A 21,722-nucleotide genomic window follows, 5' to 3' on the forward strand; every position below is an offset into this window, starting at 1 on the left:
GATCAGCCGTCAGGACAGTGAATCACTGAGGATGCCAGGCAGCCTGTGTCACCATGGCTCATTGCCAGCCTGGGAAATCATCTTCCTTCACTGGGTTAAAAATGATAATAAACAAAAATTACACCCCCTGCCTTTCCAGAGGGGTCTGCTTTTCCCACTGAGACCCAAGGCCTAAGACATGCAGAGAGGGATGGTGGAAGATGCAGCGTGTGCATCCCTGGAAAACACAAATGCTGATAGTGGCATGGCCCAATTTAGCCCAAGCTAGGACGGTTAAGCTGAGACATGTGGCCTGCAAAAGGTGTTAAAGTACAGAGGAAGCCAAGACAAAAAAAAAAATTAGCAGAGCACTAACAGCACCCACAAAAAACAACCAAAAAGAACCACAACCCTTCCAGAGGTGAGGGGGGATGAAGAGAAAAAAAAACCCACTGATTCTTATTGAACAAAAGGTTCCACAGGCATCTAATGACTCTTTTTTGCACCTCCCCCACCCCTACCTCAAAAAGGATGTATTATCATCATAATGGAAATGTTTGCGCTTTAACTGCCTAATTTTTTACAGGGGGAGAAATAGCTGGGGAAAAAAGGAAAGGAAAAGACATGGAAAAGTCCCCTCCCCTGTGCTCAGGAACTCATGGAGGAGCCTGCACTGTGCAGCCTCTAGTTTTCCCCTCGCCCCACCCAGGATCTGTCAGCTTCTCGGGACAAGGGCAGACGTCACATGTGAAGAGCACAGAGAAACCACATGAGTTACACCATCTTCCCTTTTTTTGCTCCAGCTCTGCAACCTTCTTATATCAATCCATTGTCTTGTAAACCATTAAGTCTTACTGCTCACCCCATTATCCTGGACCCATCACCTTTGCTTCACAAAAGCACCCAATGATGCAAGACCCATGGAAGTGATCTCTTCCTCGCTGCTCTCCTGGCCACTGACCCAGAAAATCTCCGACTTAGGCTCTGACGATTAAAGCTGTGTCGAGATTACCCAGTTCAGGCCCCCATTTAACAGACAACGGTTCTGTGCTCTGGGTGGGAGTTATGTGCCAAAGGCCACACAGACAATTAATTAGTGGCAGAGCTCAAACTAGGATGCAAGCTTGCAGACTCCGTGTCCAATCTTTTCCTGCCACACCAGGGATGGCAATAATAAAAATGAGCCCCCACATGCACATGTTTTATGCTCTGAGAGATTTTTTTTTCCCTCAAAAAAACAAAGCAAAGCCAGTCATTTTGAAGCATTCTGGCCCAGGGTGTAGCTGAAACCTTCCATCAGGAAGGGACAAAATTGAAGCACCAGTAACCCCAGCTCCCTTCACTCATCAGCTACAGGGCAGAAGGAGCCTCCCTCTCCTTTCCCAGAAATACAGGATTCAAAGGTCCCGCTGCTATCTGTGGAGTCCCCACATACCCACCTGGTGGCCAAAAATGTCCCAGGAATCACAGGCGCTTTCAGACTGCAAGCTTCCTATTTTAATGTGGGGACAATCCGAGGCCAGGGGCACAAGAAGAAGGAACCAGAGCAGTTTTCCTGGCAGCTCTCCCCTTTCACTGCGTCCTTGTTCACATGAGCACAAACAAGCTTGGCTATTTATAGTTGGTGAAGACACTTGCCAAAGGGCCACGTTGGAAGGCGATGGGATGATGCCCATCTAAATTCCCCTCCAAATTTCTGTTCTTTGTGCAGACTCTGCAGTGTGTCTGGAAAAAGGCCTCAGTTCAGAGCCCAGCCAGGGCACAAGGAACCCCACAACTCCGTATGGCAAAAGGATGATGAAGTCTGCATGCCCAAAGCTTGGCATCTCAAAGAAGGGCAAGGGGCTGTGAAGAGGCTGCAACCGACTGAGGCAGTGTCTGGGGGAGGGGGAACTCATCACTGTGCAACTCTGAGAAGAGCTGGAGGGGTGCCACTTTGAGGAAGAGTATTCAAAAAAACAGCCCAAGCATCATATTATTATTAGTGTAAAGCGCTAATACGTCCTAGTGTTTCACTGCCTGAGTCTGGTCACCAGTGGCAGGAAAATCAATGTGGCTCAGTCTGGGCTGGGGCTAAACCTCCCTCACTACTCTGTTGGTTCTTGCTGTGGCAAATAAATTCATTCTATGTGTGGGTGGAAAGAAGTTAAGAGAGAAGATTACACATACAAATGAAATGAGGGCAGCAAATAATGTAGACATCACTAAAATACAAGTCACTCCCCCTGTACCCTAAGGGATTCCTACACTCCCTTGGTCCCTGCCTTCCCTGAGTTCTGATCTCCCTGATGACGCTTCCTTTTTTTGGCCGGGGGTGGGCACTGCTCATGCTTCTACCCACTAGAGACCTCCAGATATGCTGTCTGAGGATGTTCACACATCCTCACTTCCACAAGGCTCCACCAGATGGAAACCCTCCTCCATCAAGGTCACCTATGGAGCTCTCTAGAGGGAGAAAAAGAAGCACACATCTGTTAAGTCAAGCAAAGAGCTAGGGGCCTTAGGCGTAGTGGCTTGTTTAAACTCTCCACACTTGAGCAAGGTAGGCCTTACTAGGCCAAGTTGCAGATGAGCAAACTGAGGTGCTGGGGAGGTGAGCACTTTGCCCAAGACCACAGGGTAGGTGGAGGGGAGGGACTTCAACTCTGTTGTGCCTGGCTCTGAAGCCCAAGTAAGCAATGGATGGGCAGGAACCATGTCTGGCTTAGTTGGCATTTTGTAACTACTACCTATAATAGGGCCTGGCCAAATGTCAGCCCTTGATAAATATCTGAAACGAATGAATCATACCCCCTCACACACACACACAAATCCTCTCTTATACTGAATCTATATCGAACAACCATTTTCCATTCTTTTTCCATAGCAAAGTTTCTCAAAAGAGAAGTCTACACATGCTTTGCCTGCCTGCCCATTTGTTCTTCAACTCACCCCAAATCGCTCTCCTGCCCTCAACCATTCCACAGAAACTACCTGACAAGGATTACCAAGAGCCAGGTCATGATCAAATCCAGTGGGTGCCTTTAGTGTCTCTGGCTCGGTCTCCAGCAGTGCTCCTCAAGTGTGGTCCCCTGACCAGCAGCACCCCCAGGATGCTTGTCAGAGATGCATATTCTTGGGCCTTAACCCAGACCTACCGAGTCAAGTGTGAGAATTACTGCTCCATAGTTGTTCTACGCACCCCCCCTTCTTCTGCTTCGATGACAGCACACTCTTTTTATGCTTTTCCATGGCTCCTGGTCCTTTGGCCACCTAGAATTAATGGTTTCCCCCATGGTTGTCTCAACTCTCTCTTCTTCCTCTTGAGTGGTTACATCCACTCCATACTTGTAACTGCTATCTATGAGCTGACGACACCAACTTCTATAATTTCTAGCCAAGACCTCTGTCCTAACTTGTCTCTGTCCTAACTTGTAGAAAAGAAGAGAAATACTTCACATTCACACAGGGCATTACTAGGAATCTTTGGAAAGAAATCTAGAAGACCAGAGTAATTAAAACTCAAAATTATGGCCTGATCATCCAACTGTACATTATACCTGATGACTTAGAGAATATTTACATGTGCTCTCTAGCTAGCTTTCTCTCTCTTTTATTAATTGATTAATTTATATCTAATAAGAGCAGAAAGGTCTTTTTAATGCTTTACTTTGGTGGGCACGGGGGCTATACATCTCACAGAGTGATCATGACCTGGAAGTTTATTTCCAGCTAAGTTGCAACCCCAGGGAGCTAAGTAGCCAGGATGTCACTGTAAATCTAAAGAAAAAAAATGAACTTCCATGTGGGTAAGTTGGTCTCAGGAGCGGCATCTGCCTAAGCAATTAGTTGATGTTTGCCTCAAGTTGAAAAGTCTCAGAGCCCATCAGTCATTAATCTTACCAAGTTTCTCTGAAATCATCATTACTACTAAAAAATTTGCAATTCAGCTGCCCCCAACCCCCATCCCCAAACTGGATCCCTTGCTCCAATTCTCTTGGTCTAGCCTCCAGCCTTTCACAGGAAAGGTACCTGGTGTGCTTGATATTTAAAGCAACAGGCCAGCTCCAAGAGTCACAGGGCTGGGCCATCACTGGGGCCTTCCGAGCACATCCCTGGGTCTACCACCCAGCTTCTCGCCTTCTCCATGGAGATTTCCCCTCTGACACATACTTCACCTCTGAATTCAGTGGATAGTGCCCTCTGGGAGGCTTGAGCCATGGAAACCAATTCCCCCACATTGGGAACCTCCTCACTGAATGGCCCACTACCACTTGATGCTTCCAGCCACCAGTTCTACCCTACACAGGATGGAGCTAGCAGGTCCCATCAGCAGTCCCCTCCCTGCAACTGTAAGGTCATACCTTCCTGCCCACCTACAAAAGCCCCTTCCTGCTTCGAGCTTCAGGCTACCTGCTATGGCTCTGTTGGACCATTATCACCAACAGCCATCAACTCTCAGAACACACTGTGATTCAGCTGGGAGGCCACTGGCTCCCAGAGCCCTAGCCTCTCCATTTCAGGGCTTGCCATCTTCCTGAGCCTTTTTTGATGGCCACGTGGGTGGTCCATCCTTTCCCTGGTCCCTTTGGCCCATGATTGTCATTCATCTTCAGTCATCCACATTCATGACCCTGAAATGGTAAGTACTCATCTCCCCTCTCTGACCACCATCTCCTGGGCTTCCCGCCCTCGGCTTCTCTCACTCCTGCTCCCACTACATCCTCGATCTACTCACCCAATCATCTACCTTCTAGTTTCACTTCCTTCCCCTCCACACTAGATACCCTCTGGAACACTCGAGGCCCTCCTGTCCCCCCACTGATGGTCACCTGCCCTCTCTACCAGGAGGGCATGGGCATGCTCTGTGTCGCAGCAAACGATGAGCAAGTCTCCCTCACTACTCGAAGCAATGGCTCTGCTCCAGCTTCCCCACTCCTTGGGAAGAAAAAGAAAAATGATCACAACCTGGGGTGTCCGGGAGGATTAGCAAACCTGCGGTCTAGCTAGACTGTGCCTACCTCTTTACTCATCGGGTTTATTTTCTTTTGAGGGCATGCACCTGCTCTCACCCCTCAAGTATCTGGCCTGCTGGCTCCCACTGCATGCAATTATTAGAGCTCAGGGCAACCTGTTTACTCCAGCACTTCTTGGAGTCTGTTTTTTCTCTTCTCCCAACAGGATCTCTTCTCACAGAGGTTTCTGAACCCATTTGTATTAAACCCATAACACACATTATTAAACATATAGCACTGCATATTCATGTGTGTGTACATGATATGTGTACAAAAAGGTTTAGATGTCTGTTATTTGAAACACATTTGTTCAAACATCAATACAAATGAGTACACTTTATACTTCTGAGCCTCCACTTTCTAAATATAAAAATAGGGGTAGAGAGAATGTTCTTTTCTCCACAATCTTAAATATGTGGTGAGATGAAAAAGATCAGCAAACCCTAGCTTTGCATACTATGAAATAATAACCAAGGCATTCCCAAGGTGCATACTTAAGAAAACAAAGGGGGGGAAATAAAGGTAACAAACTCAAGTCACAGTGGCTAAGAGATCCCAAATAGAGTTGAGAGGCTATCCTGGAGGTTTCTCTTGTGCAAGCTCCAGCTAGACATCCCAAATGGCCACAGTATGCTATGCCCTTACCAACAGTAGTTCCCAAATACATAGGCCCCTATTTGAGATTCTATAAAAGATTCTCTAAGTTTTATCTCTCAGAAACTTAAATCCACCAGAGGGTTCCTATGCCAGACAACATGCCAGAACCCAGAGGCAATAGCCTCTTTAAGAACATCAACCAGATGCAGCCCCCTTCCCCATAGTGTCGACACCCCCTTTCAATAAGAACAAGTTAGGGTGTTCACTGCCTAGACACCCCTGAAGATGGAGAAAGTGATTAAACAAGAAGAAGGGGTAGCAACAGACAAGACAGGATTTAACAAAGGATTACGAATACTTTATATATATTTTTAGATGCTAGGGTATTAGAATAGCTAGAAGGAAATATCTGAAATTGTGGAACTGTAACCTATAACATTCTTTGAAATGTGCTCTATAGCTGTTTATTGAATTGTGCTTTGAAAGTTAGCACCTTTCTGTATATATCCTATATTTCATAATAAGGAAATAACTGAAACTGTGGAACTGTAACCCATGACCATTTTTTTGAAATTACCTACAGAACTGCTTGTTAAGCTGTATTTTGAAAGTTAACACCTTTCTCTACATATGTTATATTTTACAATAATGGAAGTAACTGAAATTGTGGAACTCTAACCCATAACACTGAAATTTGCTCTCTAACTACTTGTTAAATCGTACTTTGAAAGTTATAATTGTTATGTATATATGTTGAAGATCACAATAAAAGAATGCATAAAAAAAACAAATAAAGTTGGCACTTATGGCCCAGGGAAGTTGCCTAATATCATTCAATTTATAAAATCAACCCTAGTATTAAAATTTTTTTGAAAAGTATTTTTCTCTGTTAAAAGTCCATATCAACTTAGTTTTCAGAAATTGGAAGAACATTTTAACCAATGGTTAAATTTACTAACAGTCTGAGCATGTGCAATCACTGGATGGTCTTTAACACGTGCTTCTACTTGCTCTGACTGAACACAGATCTGCTTATGCACGTTGTTCTCTTTCACCTAGATAGAACTCCTGACAACTATGAACTGGAACAACTGGGCCCCACCCTTACTAAGATCCAGGATGGTGCCTCGCACATAGTCCCACAATACATTTTTGTTAAGTGAACATATCTAAAAAAAAGACTTAAACTCTTCCTAAAATCATGCATTCCCTTTTTAAAAAGATGTTGGTTCCTGTTTAAATAGAAATCAATCTCTCTGAAAGCCACATTTGGCAGCAGGCTTTCTGGCTGGTGAGAGTAAGCTTGAGACCAGATGATGCAGCTGGAGCTGCAATGCCTAGTTTCCTAAAAGAGCTGCGAATGATGGCTGTGTGTCCATTTGCTGGATCCAAATTGTTGGGACAATCCTGGCGAGGATTTGGGTTCACATAGCATCCCCCTTTTTTTCCCCAGAGGACCACTGACACAAAATTGTTAGAATGAAGTTAACATTCCCTCCTCAACTAATTCGGCAGAACAAAACAAGTTCATAAACCAATATATGGGTTGTTCAATGTAAATTCTTAGCAAAAAATATGAAGTGCATTAAGTACTAAGAAACAATAAACCTTTTTTTGATTTCTCTATGTTGAAATCCATGGCACACTAGGTTACTTAGAAGGTAAGACACACATGCTAAAGAGCTCATGCACACACTGAGAAGGATGATAGGAGAGGCAGAAGTGAACAAAGCAAAAGAATTGGCACCTCTCCCTCTTTCGGGAACCACGGCATTCAACAAGTGTTGGTTAAATGAGCAACTACCATATGCTCAACACTGTAAGGCATGTGGAGATGACAAAACACACTCTGGATCTGCTTTAAAAATGGTAAAGGAGTCCGGGGGTGTGAGCATCCCAAGTGGCACAGCATGGGGTTGAGTAGGCTAAATGTGGTGTGTTAGGCGTTAGGAGGAAAGAGTGAGCAATCAGGATGAACTCGAGAGATAAGGGAAGGCTCCAGAGGCGGGGGTGTGCTAACTGGGCTCTGAAGTTGGGGAGGGTTAACGGGTGCATGAGAGGCAGCCACGGAAGGGGAGGGCACCATCAAAAACTTGGAAGAATCTAGAGCTATGGTTCTCAAAGTGTGAACATGGACTAGCAACACTGGCATACCCTGGCATCAGTTAGAAATGCAAATTCCCAGGCCCACCCCAGAACTTCTGAGTCAGAAATTCTGGGGGTAGAACCCAGCGATCTGTGTTTAACAACTTTTCCAGGGGATTCTGATGCACGCTCAAGTTTGAGAAGCACTGAGTTACAGCAAGCATTGCCCTCCCTTAAATGGGTGAGCAATTGTCCTGGCTCCCCCAAAAGGCTCCTATCCTTGCTTGGGTCTGCCACTTCCTGGGATTGTCAGAAAGGAATCCCAGGGCTTTCCCCCACCCCAAATCAGTCCCTTGAAGGGGACGGCTGAGTAGCCAGAGGGTGAGTGGGAGGAGGGGTCTGGTCACCCTTTCCCAACCTGCTCAGCTGGCATACACAATGTTAAGAGCAAATACATTTCCCACTGGCTTCCGTACAAACCCCTCATGCATCTTCCTTAGGGGTCTGTACTTCTACATCTGGATGCTGGGAAAGCTGGAGGCCGAGAAGAGCTAAGCAGAAGAAGGTAAATAGGGCCTCTATGAGCCCAGTTCAGATACGCTTTCTCTATACTCACAGATCTAATCGACGGCTCACAAGCCTGCACATATCAGATACTGAGAGGTTCTAGAACAACCCCAGAAGGCAAAGGAATAGTTGGAATTCCACTGCTCTTCAGATCAGGTCATTAGAGAGCACAGCAGGAATATTTTGGAAATTGTTATTGAGTTAATTGAAATGTCTGTAGTCCCTGGAAGACTAATAGAATTTGGCAGAGCATGGCTTCTGCTCTCCTCTCACCAACCATAAAGGGATGTGTAACCTTTTCTGCTCTAAATCTTCTCACTGTTTGTGTAGCTCATATTCTTTTCAGAACCACTTAGGTTTACATAACCTTTTTCTTCTGAAATGTTAGCTCCTGGGCTGGCTGCGCCACCAGTGAGGCCCTTGCTAAGGTCACCGGGGCTGTCAAGTTGCCCTGTCACGCATATGTACAAACAGCCTTCTGCTATCAGTCAGCAGAAGACGGTATAACATGTAGAGACACGACAAACTCAGCAATGGCCAGAGTTCTATTCATTACCTCAAGGGCAGTCAGATGGAAGCAGTTGTTCGATTGGACCTTGGTAGACCACCTGCAGGATGGCACAGGGGTGCCAGCTGCTACTCAAATGGGCTTCCACACACCTGAGATGGCTGCAGCTGCATGCTCAGCTGGGCCGCTGGCCTCCTGCATCTGGGTTTGTGTGCCCACCTCCGCTGGCTGAAATTCTCACCTCTCTCAGCCACTTGCATAGCAACCCGCCTCTATATTTGGGCAGCAGTTTTGTGGTGGTGATTGTTAAAATAAGCTATTCTTGTCTTCCTGCAGTATACCCAGTTCGATAGAAAATAACAAAGACCACAATGAAAATAACATTGATGTACAGGCATGGTGCTAAGTACTTGGGAATGACCTCATTCCATCCTCTTAGATGCAATCCATTATCATCTTCAGTTTCCAGATGGAGAAAGTGAAGTAAGAGAGGGGTGGTAACTTGCGAGGCTGACACTCACAGGAGGTGGGGCAAGAGGAAAGATCCAAAGTTTGTCTGACTCCAAGTGCACTAGAACACCCCACACACACACCCAATTCCCACCAGGCAACTTAGCTTATGAGAAAAAAAATCAGGGGAATAACGGTGCTAACAAGTATACATGGATCCTTGTTCTTCTGTATGACACCAACACATATAATACATACATAGTGGAGAGAATTCAACAATTTCCTTGATATATGGATCTTAGTTCTGGAATGCACATTGTCCAACCCTGATTTTGCATTACTGAAACATGAGTCTGGCCAGCCAGACAACAAATGTTCATTTTGCCAGGTCGATCTCAGAACATGTGCCTGAAGAAAGCGTGTCCCTTGCCTGTGAGGTCTCCTGGTTTATAGATGGGTACGCTGAGGAAATATTTGCACTGCCACAAACTAGGTCCCACAACAGGGCTGGGTAGCTAAGGGCAGGTGAGCTCCAGAGTGTGGGAGGGGCACATAGGGCAAGGAGAGGGTCCCGGGAGTTCCCCATCCAAGTGTGCCATGCATACCAGAAGCTAGGAGGGCCTCTGGGGGGGCTGAAGGAGAGCACACTACTGCATTTCTGCCTGAGGGGCGGGTGGCTGGGCTCAAGGAAGCATAGGGGCAACTGCCTGTGTGGCGGCAGCACCTAGGGGCTGGGCACCCAATCCTCGGCTGTTAACCTTGAAAACCCACACCACATCTCCTAACCTTGCCCTCACTGCTGCCCAAATGCTGGAGTCTTCAGATAACTCTTCTAGAAGGCATAAGAGGGGAGCTCTAGCCCACCCCCTGCTTCCCTTCCTCCCCTTTCAGTTCCCAACATCCCCCGCACTTGGGGCCCCTTTCCCGTGCCATGGCTGCCCCACACCTGTCCCCAGGAGCGAAAGTGGAGTAGTACCTGGTGTGTGTCAGAGGACCCACTGGTCGCTCCGGCCTTCTTGGGGGCAGTGCGCCTGGTCTGTTGAGAGAGTTGGTCTTAGGTGGCCGAGGTTTTTTTGGTGGTATGGCAGGGACAGAAGGCTTCTGTAAATCCAGTTTTGGCTCTCTCTCTGGTCTTTCTTTAAATCATTGTTTAAAAGATGACAAAGAAAACAGATAGATCTAGTATAAGTGACAGTACTTCAGTGCAGATTGCTTATTTCTTGCTTAAAAAAAAATCAATGATGCCATTTGTGAAAGAGAAGTGGGGAGGAAGAGAACATCATTTATTTATTCTTTGGCATGTTGGAAACAACCGTACAGAGCAGCAGCTCACCGTTCTTTTCTTCCATGCCTTTGCTCACGCTGGTCCCTCTGCCTGGCATGCCCTTCCAGCCATTGCCAAACCTGGCACACTCCTACTCATCCTTCAAGGCATGGCTGAAACGTGTCATGTCTTCTCAACAGCTGGACCCACACTCAAAGGCAGACTTGTTCACATCCTTGACTGAGCATCTAAGGCAGCCCTTTGACACAGGCTCTACTTGGACTACGGTCCCTTCCAGGTGTTTGCGTGTTCTGACAGCTTGCTAGGTCATATCTCTAAACCCTGATGTCAACCAGCATATGGCAGGTGCTCAGATGATGGGTTTGGTAAGTGGCCACAGGCCCTGCTGGGTGAGGGGAAGAAAAAGGCCTGACATCTCCCAGGCCAGCATGCAAGAAGGGTCATGAGCCAGTGAAAGGGGGAAGAGTTTCAGAGAACACTTAGTTCTGGATTCTTTTTGTGCACAAGTTAAAGTTGGGAGGTACCTGGGACTTCACAGGTATTTTGTTTCCAAGGCTTTCTGGAGTCTTAGAATGAAGTTGAAGCCAAATATGGTGGCAAAATTGTGCAGTGTTGAGTGGCAGCTTTGTGGTTTCTGCCTCCAATCGCCTTTCCTTGTGTGTGGTGTAAAAAGTATAATCCATGTTCTTCTTTATAAAGATGGAACTTCAGAGAGTTGCCAAATGGAGTATAGGTAAGGTGATAATCAGAACACATTTTACCTGGAAACACAACTTAACAACATTGACTAGGTCCCCAGGTCAACTGGCCCAAGCTTTAAAAAGCCCATCAGGTATACTACAAACATCACTGTGCTCATCCCCAAAATGTTTCTGTGGGTAAATGTGTTTCAACCAGGAATGCTGGGATCTCATTTATTGGTACACAGGCCTCAGATGAGGAAGGGCTTGTGTGAAATGCAAAGGAGGGGAGATTTTTCCTGTTGGACAGTGGAAGAGGGACCAGAACTCCAGCTCCCGAACAGCCACAAGAAGTCTCAGGGCAGGCCTGGGCCCCTGGCTTCCCTGTTGCTCCTGACCAGGGCTTCTGCCTTCCTGATCCACTGTGACACATAGCAAAGAATCATGGGAGGGGAACGAAGCAGATGGTATGTGGCCACTTGGTCAACCAATGCAGGCAGTTGTTCACGTAAGCTGAGTCCACAGAGAATGTCCTCATCATGAAGCCTGGCTATTATACAAAAATCAGCCATGTGTCATTCTTGAGGACAGGTGACAGCACCTGGTTATCTCATAGTGCACACTTTTATCAAAGAGATCTTCATATGGCATACAATCTAAGACTATTTTCTTACTGATCTGTTACACAGACCTGGCCCTCAAAGTGAGGTTCTACAACTTAAGTTTTAACTGTTCACTGTGAAATAAAGAGGTGTAACTTAAGAGCTTGCAATGTTGACAAAACTTTTGGCAGCTTGATATAAAACATTAGCTTTCAAAATAAAATTTCATGAGGCCACCACCAAGAAACACCTCCAAATAATTACATTAATTCAGCATTTCTCTTGTGACTCAAAAATAACTGTGTTTTAAAATGGAATTTGCCACACCTCCTGTTCATAACAATAACACAGCACTTTTCCCATAAAATGTGTAATCAATCAAATCTTAGACACCTAATAAAACAAGTCCTTCCACAGCACGGTTCTTCGGGAGAGACACTAGGAGAGTAGAAGTCAAACATGTTTGTAAAACTTGACTTAGTGAACAGTAAGATATGCTGGGCTGCATCCCTGCAAATGACATTCCTGACCACCTTCAGGGGACTCTAGGCCCTGACTTGCTTTTCCCAGTTGTGCCAAGTCCCCCACCCCCAACATTCTTGACCAAGGTCATGTGTCTGGAGCATAGTTAGCCAGGGTCAAGGGTGCAGCAGAGACTGAGGACTAGAGCTATCATTTGTCTGAATGGGAATTTAGCTAAGTCATGCCCATCCTTCAACAGTTAGCGAGCACTGTGGGGCACTAGACATGGGGCCTACGACACATTCCAGGCCCTCCAAGAACTTCCAGTTGTCATCATGACTTCAGGATGCTGCTGGTGTCGGGAGGGAGGTGATCACAGAGACATCACTGAAGAGCCCCAATGTGTTAATGGACTGTGCTGGCTTGTGAAGCTTGATGAGAAATTCTGGACCAAAGAAACGCCATGTAACCCTCTATTTCCTTTGAAATGGAATATTTAGAGGCAATCAAAACAAAACCATAATCCCCAGATTTCAAAGAAGAAACAAATTCTGTGGGTAATATGGACTAGCCCTGTGACAGCTGTGTCTACTGCTGCGCTGGACGCACTACTGAAGAACTGATTTCATACCTTTTTCTTCTGTTCTGTTTGGAAGCGTTTCTGGTCTTTCGGGAGGTATCTTCTTAATTTCATGTTTTCTCTCGGTGGTACCTAGTGGGGAAAGGATAATAGTGATAAGAAAATGCTTTCTCTTTTCATTTGTTAGACACATGAACATTTTAAATATTTATCAGTTGCAACAGAGTCAACAGATTTTTTTCCTGAGCCGAGTACTGGGGCTACCTGGCAAATGTGAACTGCTTAGAAACAGAGCAGAAGTCATTTCTGGCCTACGCTACTAAGTTTGCCTTTATACATCCTTCATTTACAAGAACACCACTAATATTTTCTGATCTTTAAACTGGCTGCCTTAGGCATCAAAATTAGTCACAGGAAATTACTGGGTGGGGTTGTAGAATGTATATAAATAAACAAGCTAATCATCAAAATATACCAGTATCACTGGATATTGTGCTCTACAAATAAAAGGAGTTTCTCAGGGACCTGGATTCCATTTTATAGGAGTTTCAAATATGGCCTCAACTTGTCTGATACTCCTCCCACAAGGAGGTGAGGGCTATAGCTCCCAGCCTGGAATGTGGGCAGGCTTATGGCTGCTTTGACCAATGGCTGAAGTGAAACCATATGTTTTCTGAGGCTAGGTCATAAAAAGCCAGGTAGCTCATGCTTTGTTTGCTGGAATATGGAACCGACATAAGAGAAGCCCAACTACCCTAAGGCCTCCATGCTGGAGAGGCCACGTGTAGGTACTCCAGCCAGTGACCCCAGCCGAGCCCAGCTTTCCAGCCATCGCTGCCAAGGGGTGCCAGACATGTGAGTGAAGAAGCCACCTTTGAAAAGGATCTTCCAGCTGATCCAGCATCCCCAGCTGAGCTGCCAGACATCATGGAGTAGAGACAAGCCATCCCTGTCATGTCCTGTTCAAATCATGACCCACAGAATCCCTGAGCGTAAGACTGTTGTTTTATGCCACTCAATTTGGGGCAGTGTGTCATACAGCAATAGTAATTAGAACATATTTTTAAGTTGAGGGCTGTGCAGAGAAGATATGATGGTTCTCCCTATGTCCTTCCTATTTGCGTCTGATTCCCGCAAGTATTGCATTTTCCAAATGCAATATTAATCTTTCATCTTTATGCATATGGACAGCAGCCGCTCCCTCACACAGGTTCCTCAACAGCGCCAGTGCCTTGGGGATGTAAGAACACTTGGGAAATAGTTAAAGCATCAAACAAATCAGAAATACTACTTTTATTTATGGACTTGGTTGAGTGTTTGACAAATTCTTTATATGACCTGAACCAAAGATGGGTGCTAGGTGCTAAAATCTCAATTAAACAGCATCAGAGGCCAAAAGAACGTAAAAAAAAAAATCCACTGAGCACACACTTTACCTAAATTCCCTTAATAACTCATTACAAATTAAAAACTCTGTATCTGATTTTTGTCAATTCCACATCTGATTTTTTTTGGTCAAATAATGAAAGACAATGAAAACTGATGATGAGAAAAACATGAATATCTACCTCCTCATCCCAAAACAGTTTCCAGGATCATTCTTCAGGATAAATGAGCAGTGGCAGTAAGCTAGCAAGACTAAATGCCATCTTGCCTTGCCCCACAGAGACCACCACAAACTTTGGTAAAATTGTTTTAAAAGGTTAAGAATTTGCTTACTATGCTACAATCTAGTCTCCTAATTATAATGAAGAAGTTCAGTATCACTGCTAGAAACACAAAAGGATTTGACAATCCTAATATGAAGAATCCAATCCCAGTTACAGTCTAGGTGACCTGAGCCTTGGACCACTAGACACATCTTCTTGGTCTCTTAGCGATTACCAAGACCTCTAGGGAAAAGGGTCTTTAGAGAAAAGCAAACAGCCTGCTTTAATTTCAGCACCATAAAATACTTATATGGCCAGAACCACTAGGTGGCAAAATTAAACTGCTCAATGCAAACGAGGAGGGGGGAGGGGAGCCGGAGATGTAATTAACATCTCATTTGAGGGGGTTAATCTTGGTAATTCTCAACTGTGCCAAAGGAAACGGGAAAGCAATGTGGGGTCAAGCTGATTTTTCCCCCCAACGTGGTGGACCAAAAAAACTTTTGAAAAAAAAATCACTCCTTAATAAATCTATGAACAAACCAATTTAGAAGTTTATTCATGCTTAAATGAGATGGAAATATCATAATTGTGAACACGAACTAAAAAAAAACCCTTCTCTTCTGTTTTAGTTTACCTTTTTTAAATGCCATTTAGCTAGTTACTCATGTCAGAATTTATCCCCAAAATTGATTTGTAAAAATTCTTGAGAGGAATTCTATCAGGAAATATGGATTAGCATCTTTATGCAGGAGAACCTAGTGTGCAACGAGTTACCCAAATGTCCACCATCAATTCCACCTATATTATTCAACCTTGATATCTCAACTACACAGAAAAAGTGAATTGGACTCTTTTCAAAATTAAAAAAAGTATCATGGAGAAAAGAATTTGTTGCTAGAAAAACTTTTTTTGGGGTGGTAAGTGAAGTAAGCATAACTTTTGGTTAACCACGTGGGACAGACATTGAACATGCAGCAACTCTATACATGCACAGCTGACCTTTGCAGCTGATTAACAAGATAAAAACCAACCAAACAAAACTGGTTTATTTTAAAGTTCTTTCTGGCCATTCTCTTTGGGAGTCCAGATTTTTTCACTCTATCAGGGACACATTTTAACGGATTTTTTTTAAATAAAAGAAAAACAAGTATCTTAAAAACCTGTCTGCTTGGACCAGATCCTAATTTTCAAATTTGGCCACCTGTGGCATTCAAATCCAGGAATCTTGAGCTTTTCCAAGGATGATTTGAATATCAGCAGAGCGAAAGACACATATCGTGTTGATGGAACTGAAAGGTACATTACCTGCCCCTTGTTTGATGACAGGAGCTGATGGAGGAGGTGGCTTCTTGGGTCTCTGAAAAATTAATCAAAATTGTATCACATGAGATGACTGGCAAGCCTGTCCTCTCACATAAGGACCACAGACATTGTTTTCTAGATGCAGTTTGGACAATCCAGAGAATCTCTCCAAAAAATTGAGCAATTCTCTCTCCAAGGATGTCAGTTTTTGGCACTCTTAAACAAACACTAAAATAAGTTCAGTCTGCAAAAGAAAACTCCGATTGGCTAGTGAAATGCCATTTCCCTCTTTCTAAATTTGTAACAGCCTTCTGAAAAAGCTTGGCTCAGCAAAAATGGCCTGAAACCAGCAAGCAAGCACAATGGTACTCCTACGCTGAAGCAGCATTTGCAATTAAGATTTAATCTGCTGAATAACCAAGCAATTCAGAAAGAGTCACTGGTACGACTTGAAATAAAATCTGCCCTGGATGTGGGATCTTCAACGAAATCCAGGCCGAGGGCCCAGTGCCGCCAAGCTGGGTTCCAAACCTTCTGCCCCTTTCCACCATCTGTGAGGCTCCCAGGCAGGCCAGTTGCACCCTGTCACATAGGATAACATGGAACAGATTTTTTTCCCCACATCAGCCGCTGTTTGTTGCTCTCTAGTACCCTGTCACTCTGTAGCTAAAGGAGGCAGCAATGCAATTGATGGCATTCATCCCAGAGCCAGTTCCAAAGGAGACCGGCATCTCCTTAGTCACAAAGGAGTAAGATGGTCAGGCTGGACTTGGCAAATGATTCAGTGGCCAGAAAATCCAGCAAGGGCACCATTCCAGGATGTTATTACTACCGCCATTTGTTGGGAGGGACAGCGGAGCAAATGCAATGGAAGAACCATCTCCATGTCAAAATCATTAAGGAGACCTGGGGACGGGGAGGGTTGGAGCACATGATCCACATCATGGCTGGTGCTTCTTCTGACACTCTCTGGGTATCATGCTTGGGCCTCTATAAAAAGCTCCACTGAGTCTCTTCTGCACTCTGAAAATGAACTAATGTGACATTACAGCAGAGAACAGCCCATCACCAGCCCCGACCCACCAGTGCCTGGCACAGTACCAAGGCAGCGAGAGAAACAGTTTGAAGTAAAACCTGGAGATTATTAGACCCACAAGGAACTTGCTCAGGAGGTATCACAGCATTTAGGCTTTGCTCTTTCCTAGCTGGGTGACTGATTTCAGCTGAGTTTCTCTGAGTAAACAATAGAGCGTAGTGGGTAAGACGTGAGGCTTCAGAATCTGTCTCTTCAAATCCTGGCTCTTCAGTTATTGCCATGAACTCTGGGCAAATTATCCCACCAAGGTGAACCTGCTCAGCTGTGAAATGGTGATAATAGTGTTATTTCCCTTTCAGGGATGACGTGAGCATTCAGTGGCACACAGTAAGCACTGACTTGTTTCATCCTCGTAACAACACTGTGAGGGAGTCATAGCATTACACCCATTCTGCAGATGAGGTCTTTGAGGCTTCCAGAGATTTACTTTTCCAAGGTCACCCAGCTATTAAATGGGGACTAGGAGTCAAACTGAGAGCTGTCTACCTCACAGGTGTGCCCTTAACCACTATGAAAAGTACACCCCCCCCCCCACGGTGCATCCACAGACAAACCATCATGCCACATAAAACCACTCAAAGAGTTTAGAAAAACATGGGGAGTGGTCTGTATTATGTTAGGGTTAAAAAAATGGGTATCAAATTGTAGCTACAGTATGAATTCAACTATATTATAAAATTTACAGAAAGAGAAAAAAACTGGAAAGAAATACATTTATGGTGATGATTTTTGTCTAGTGGGATTATGGGATTGTGTGGGTGTGTGTTTCCCTCTTATTATTTTTCTGAATTGTCTATATGAGGACAGATGAATGCATTTTATTATTAAAAAAAGAAAGAAAAATGCACTAAGGGCCACCTCCCCTTGCATACAAGTCCTCCACTACTTTTTATTTTCTGGCTCACAGGTCTCACACTACTCTTTCCCCTTTGCCAGCCTCTTCCAGCTCCCTACCCCAACTCCCTCCCTTTTCTTCCTCCCTTCTTTGTCATATAAATTAGACTGCGGGCAGGGGTGTGTTTACCTAATGAAGTTACCATTGAAAGTCTGCCAATTAACCTTCCCTTACCTCAGGACCAGAGTAATTTTGTATTCATAGAACCGCCAACACCCCGTGGCCTAATTTTTCCCAGCCACAACCCGACATCGCCTACCCTCTAGATGTCTTCCTCATACCCCTTGCTGGTTTGAAAATTTTTATAACCAATTTCACATGAGCCTCCTCTCGCTGAGGCGGCTACCCCAGAGACTGTGCCTCAAACCTCAGGGCTCCAAATAAAAACAATTACAAGTCATCACATTTTCCAAGATTACTGTGCTAGCAAGGAAAAGCAATCCCTTCTTGTTGTATCATATTCGGTATGTAGGAGACACACGAAGTGTGACAGGGCAAAGCAGAGGGACACCAAGAGAGGGGATGGGGAATGTGGTGCTAACAGACAGTATGCGAAAAGCGTGACAACAGCAAGTGTGTGTGAACCGTGGCAGAGAAAGGAGGCAGAGGTGTGAGTGTGGATTTTGAGCCTGGCACTTGGTGAGGTGGTTGGGGCACGGTTTCGAGAGGCAGGAACAGTTTGGGAGCTGTCTCTTTTACATCCTCCATGCCTGATTAACGCTGGCCAAATGCCTGCTTTGCTTAATAGCAGAGGGGGCTTGCAGATTTGCCTTCATGGCTTTTGTTTCTGTTTTCCCGGTTGACTTCACTTTCTCTGGTTCCATCAAACTTACCAGCCTTCGTGGCCACCTGGATGAGAAACTACACCACATTTTCAAGGAAGATGTTTCTGAAGGGAATTCCAAACTAGCATCAGGGCCAGAGTTCCATCTCGCTCTAGACCACAACTCAAATGATTAATAAAGTGTTGCACATGTGCCTACAATGCTTTTGTTTTTTTAATGCAACAAGAAGACAGGCCAGTGAGAACTGAATTGAGAAGGCAGACTGACTGGATAAAGCTGTAGCAAAATGTGACAGTAAAAATTCATCACAGGAGGCCATGATCCTCAAATAAAAAGACATGAGCACATCACTTAGTAATCTTCCCCAAAATGTCAAATTGTAACTGGAAAAACAAATGGGACTGTGGGGACCTTGGTTAAGCAGTAGGTCAACATTTCCTCCACCATGTTTAACAGCAACAAGATATTAACGAGCTCCTGTAAGTATACAGACAGAAACATCCTTTTAACTCAGGCAAGTATTTTAAGTCATGAATTTTTAGAGGCACTTGTTCTATTTACTCTCTTTTTCCTCCCTCTATGATGAAAGTAAAATGCTAACTCTGAACTCAGCCTCAGTCTGCTTAACTTGCGGGTAAATGTTAAAAAAAAAAAAACACTGAGGACTTTAGAGCTACAAGTGACCACAGGGGTACCCCTTACAGTTGAGAAAACTGAGGTCCAGAGGGACTGTGTCAACAGCTGGCTGGAGGCAAAATTGGATCTAGAACTCATGTCTCCCAATGTCCACACTGTGGCAATTCATTAAAAATGAACCAACATGAGAACGTTCATAATAAAATATACAGAATGAATGAGCCAACATTTTCCAATTTCCTGGGAGAGTAGAATGTCTTCCTTGGTCTTCATGCAAGCAGGGAACATATGTCTAAGCACGTGTGTGTGCCTGTATGTTTGTGTGTGGTGTTGTTGGCTTAGACAGAGATGCAAACACAATCCTTCAAAGGATATATTAAGGCTAAATTTGATTTCTTACCATTACTACCAGGAAGGAAATAAAACCGAATTTTCTGGAGCAAGGACAGCAGGAAGACAAGCTTTGCTTCCTATTGAAGGATTTCGGAACCGACTCTGTTCTGTTTGGCAAGTTTGGCCAGTCTCGAGCAAAAGATCTCATTAGCTGGCTCAACTGTTCTCCCTGGCAGGAACTTTGATTTGCAACTTTGCCTTCAGAGCTCTGGCCCTAGAGATGAAACGTGTTGAACACAACCACTGGGGTGTAGCCCTGGTGGCTGGGTACCCTTTAGGGGTGCTTTGTTCAAGGAATATGGTAAGATCCTAGAAGAAAATCATAGCTTGATTTTGAGAAACTCCAGGCCTTAGGAAGCCTTCCTCCATGCATCCAGCTGTTAAGTTCTCTGGAGGTGCCTGTGTATGAGTGTGGGTGAGGGATATAAATGGATGGTTTCTAGCCAAGGCACACCTCACACTGTAGAGACACACAGGAGCCTCTGCTCTGCCCTTTTTGTCTCTGCCCCTACCCCTGGAGGACCAGTCACCCCTTTGAAGTGTGGGGCTGGGGCTATGCTTCGGGTGAGGACAGTGATTATAATGCCCCTTCCCCACACCCTACGGAGCCCCCAGCAACTGCCTGCCCTGTCATTAGCACAGAAGACCCCCAGGAACCACCACACAACCTGCTCGTGGGAGAGTCTCTTTCTAGCTTCCTCTCCTTAGTCTCTGGCCTGGTGGCTTACATCCACGGTCTCCCATTAGACTGAAAGCCTTTTGGGTGGCCCCCCAGGCTTTGGCATTCGTCTTCTCCCTAAGATACTCTCTCAATTCACCCCCTTGGCTTACCCCTTTTCTCCATCCACTCCACCCTGGAAGGGATGCTTCAACTCTGTGCCCAGACCCAACATCTGGACGGAGGGACCTGGGAAGGGGAATCTGACAAGGGGCCTGGCTTCACTCTTCGCCCTCTTTTGCACTAGTACAACACAGAGCAGCAAGCAGGAGGGGAAGGAAAGGGAAGAAGAAAAGGGAAGGCACACATTAGCCCCACACGGTCAGAGGACAAGTGCTTTCTGAATGCTGTGTACTGTGCACTGTTAGCCCATGAAGGAGCAACTCAGGACATGGGCTCCGCCTTCAAAGAGATTACAATTCTGGTGGAGCCATGAGAGAGGATCACTTCAGGCACGAGTTTACTCAATGAGGTGCTCAAGTGGGAGAGCACAGGCGATAAGTATCAACGGAGAAGGGAGAAGGAGCGCCACCCAGGCCGCTTCAGGGAAGCCCTGTTTGGGGCACAGTCAAGAGGCCAGACTTGGGCCACACTCACACCGGAGTGGTGCCCCTCCTCTGTGCATGTGGAACACACAGAAAACCAAATGTACAAAACATATGAGAGTCCTTCTCATTACGCTGCCGAATTCAGTCTCATACTTACTTTCAGCAGACTAAAAAAGGGAAATATATTAACTTTGTGGGATTCTTTAGAAATTGGAAGGAACAATGGTGGTTCCAAAATGTTTCTGCTTCACAAGACATGCTGAAGGACATATAACTAGGAGTGAACAAAATTTTGCCTAAGGACAGCCTTTAGAAACTAGTTTGTCAGATTTTAGGGCTTTCCTAAGAACTTGAAAAAGAATCAAACCAGCAAAATTCACCCACAATGGATAATAGTCACTGCCTAGAGTCATCCAAAAGACTTCCTTTTCTGTACAAGTTTGGAACATGCACAATTCCTGCTGAGTGATCTACAGTGATCTGAAGAGGCTGGATTGGCACACAATTGCAACTGAGAAAGCCAGAAACCTAAGTGATTGTATCATAACGTGTCTGGAGATGGACGGTGAGCAAGAAGGGGCTGGTCAGTCATGAAATCAGAGAAAAATGGAGAGTTGCCAAGCCAAGGGTATGTGCTTTTCTGGGCCTAGCTGAACTCAACCTGCAGCCCCTTTGGCAAATCTTTCCCTCTTGAAGGTGAGGAGGCCTCAAGCTCTAGCTGAGAAGACACTTCTTAAGAGCAACTAACTCCTCTGGTTTTGACTCAGTGTGCTCCCAGCAAGCATCAGAAAATGTGGTTTCTAGAGGAATCTGGCTTCTAAGGAATAGGCCTACAGGGAGCAGATGCCCAGGGCAGGCAGACCCATGTGTTCCAGACTGGCTGCAATTAGTAAGTTGGCAGGCAAATA

General features: G+C 45.1%; 1 protein-coding gene across 7 annotated transcripts in view; it reads right to left on the reverse strand.

Annotated features, from left to right (window-relative positions):
- SH3KBP1 (SH3 domain containing kinase binding protein 1) overlaps positions 1-21,722 on the reverse strand; it is a 411,078-nt gene that overhangs the window by 48,740 nt on the left and 340,616 nt on the right. For all 7 annotated transcript variants that reach the window (XM_037821532.1, XM_037821528.1, XM_037821529.1 and 4 more), the window contains 3 exons: positions 15,747-15,798; positions 12,841-12,921; positions 10,157-10,316 (listed from right to left, as the gene is read on the reverse strand). In XM_037821532.1, the coding sequence (XP_037677460.1) occupies positions 10,157-10,316; positions 12,841-12,921; positions 15,747-15,798 (293 nt within the window). The remainder of the gene's footprint in view (positions 1-10,156; positions 10,317-12,840; positions 12,922-15,746; positions 15,799-21,722) is intronic.

Source organism: Choloepus didactylus, chromosome X (genome assembly GCF_015220235.1).
Source record: "Choloepus didactylus isolate mChoDid1 chromosome X, mChoDid1.pri, whole genome shotgun sequence".
Classification (NCBI taxonomy): Eukaryota; Metazoa; Chordata; class Mammalia; order Pilosa; family Megalonychidae; genus Choloepus; species Choloepus didactylus.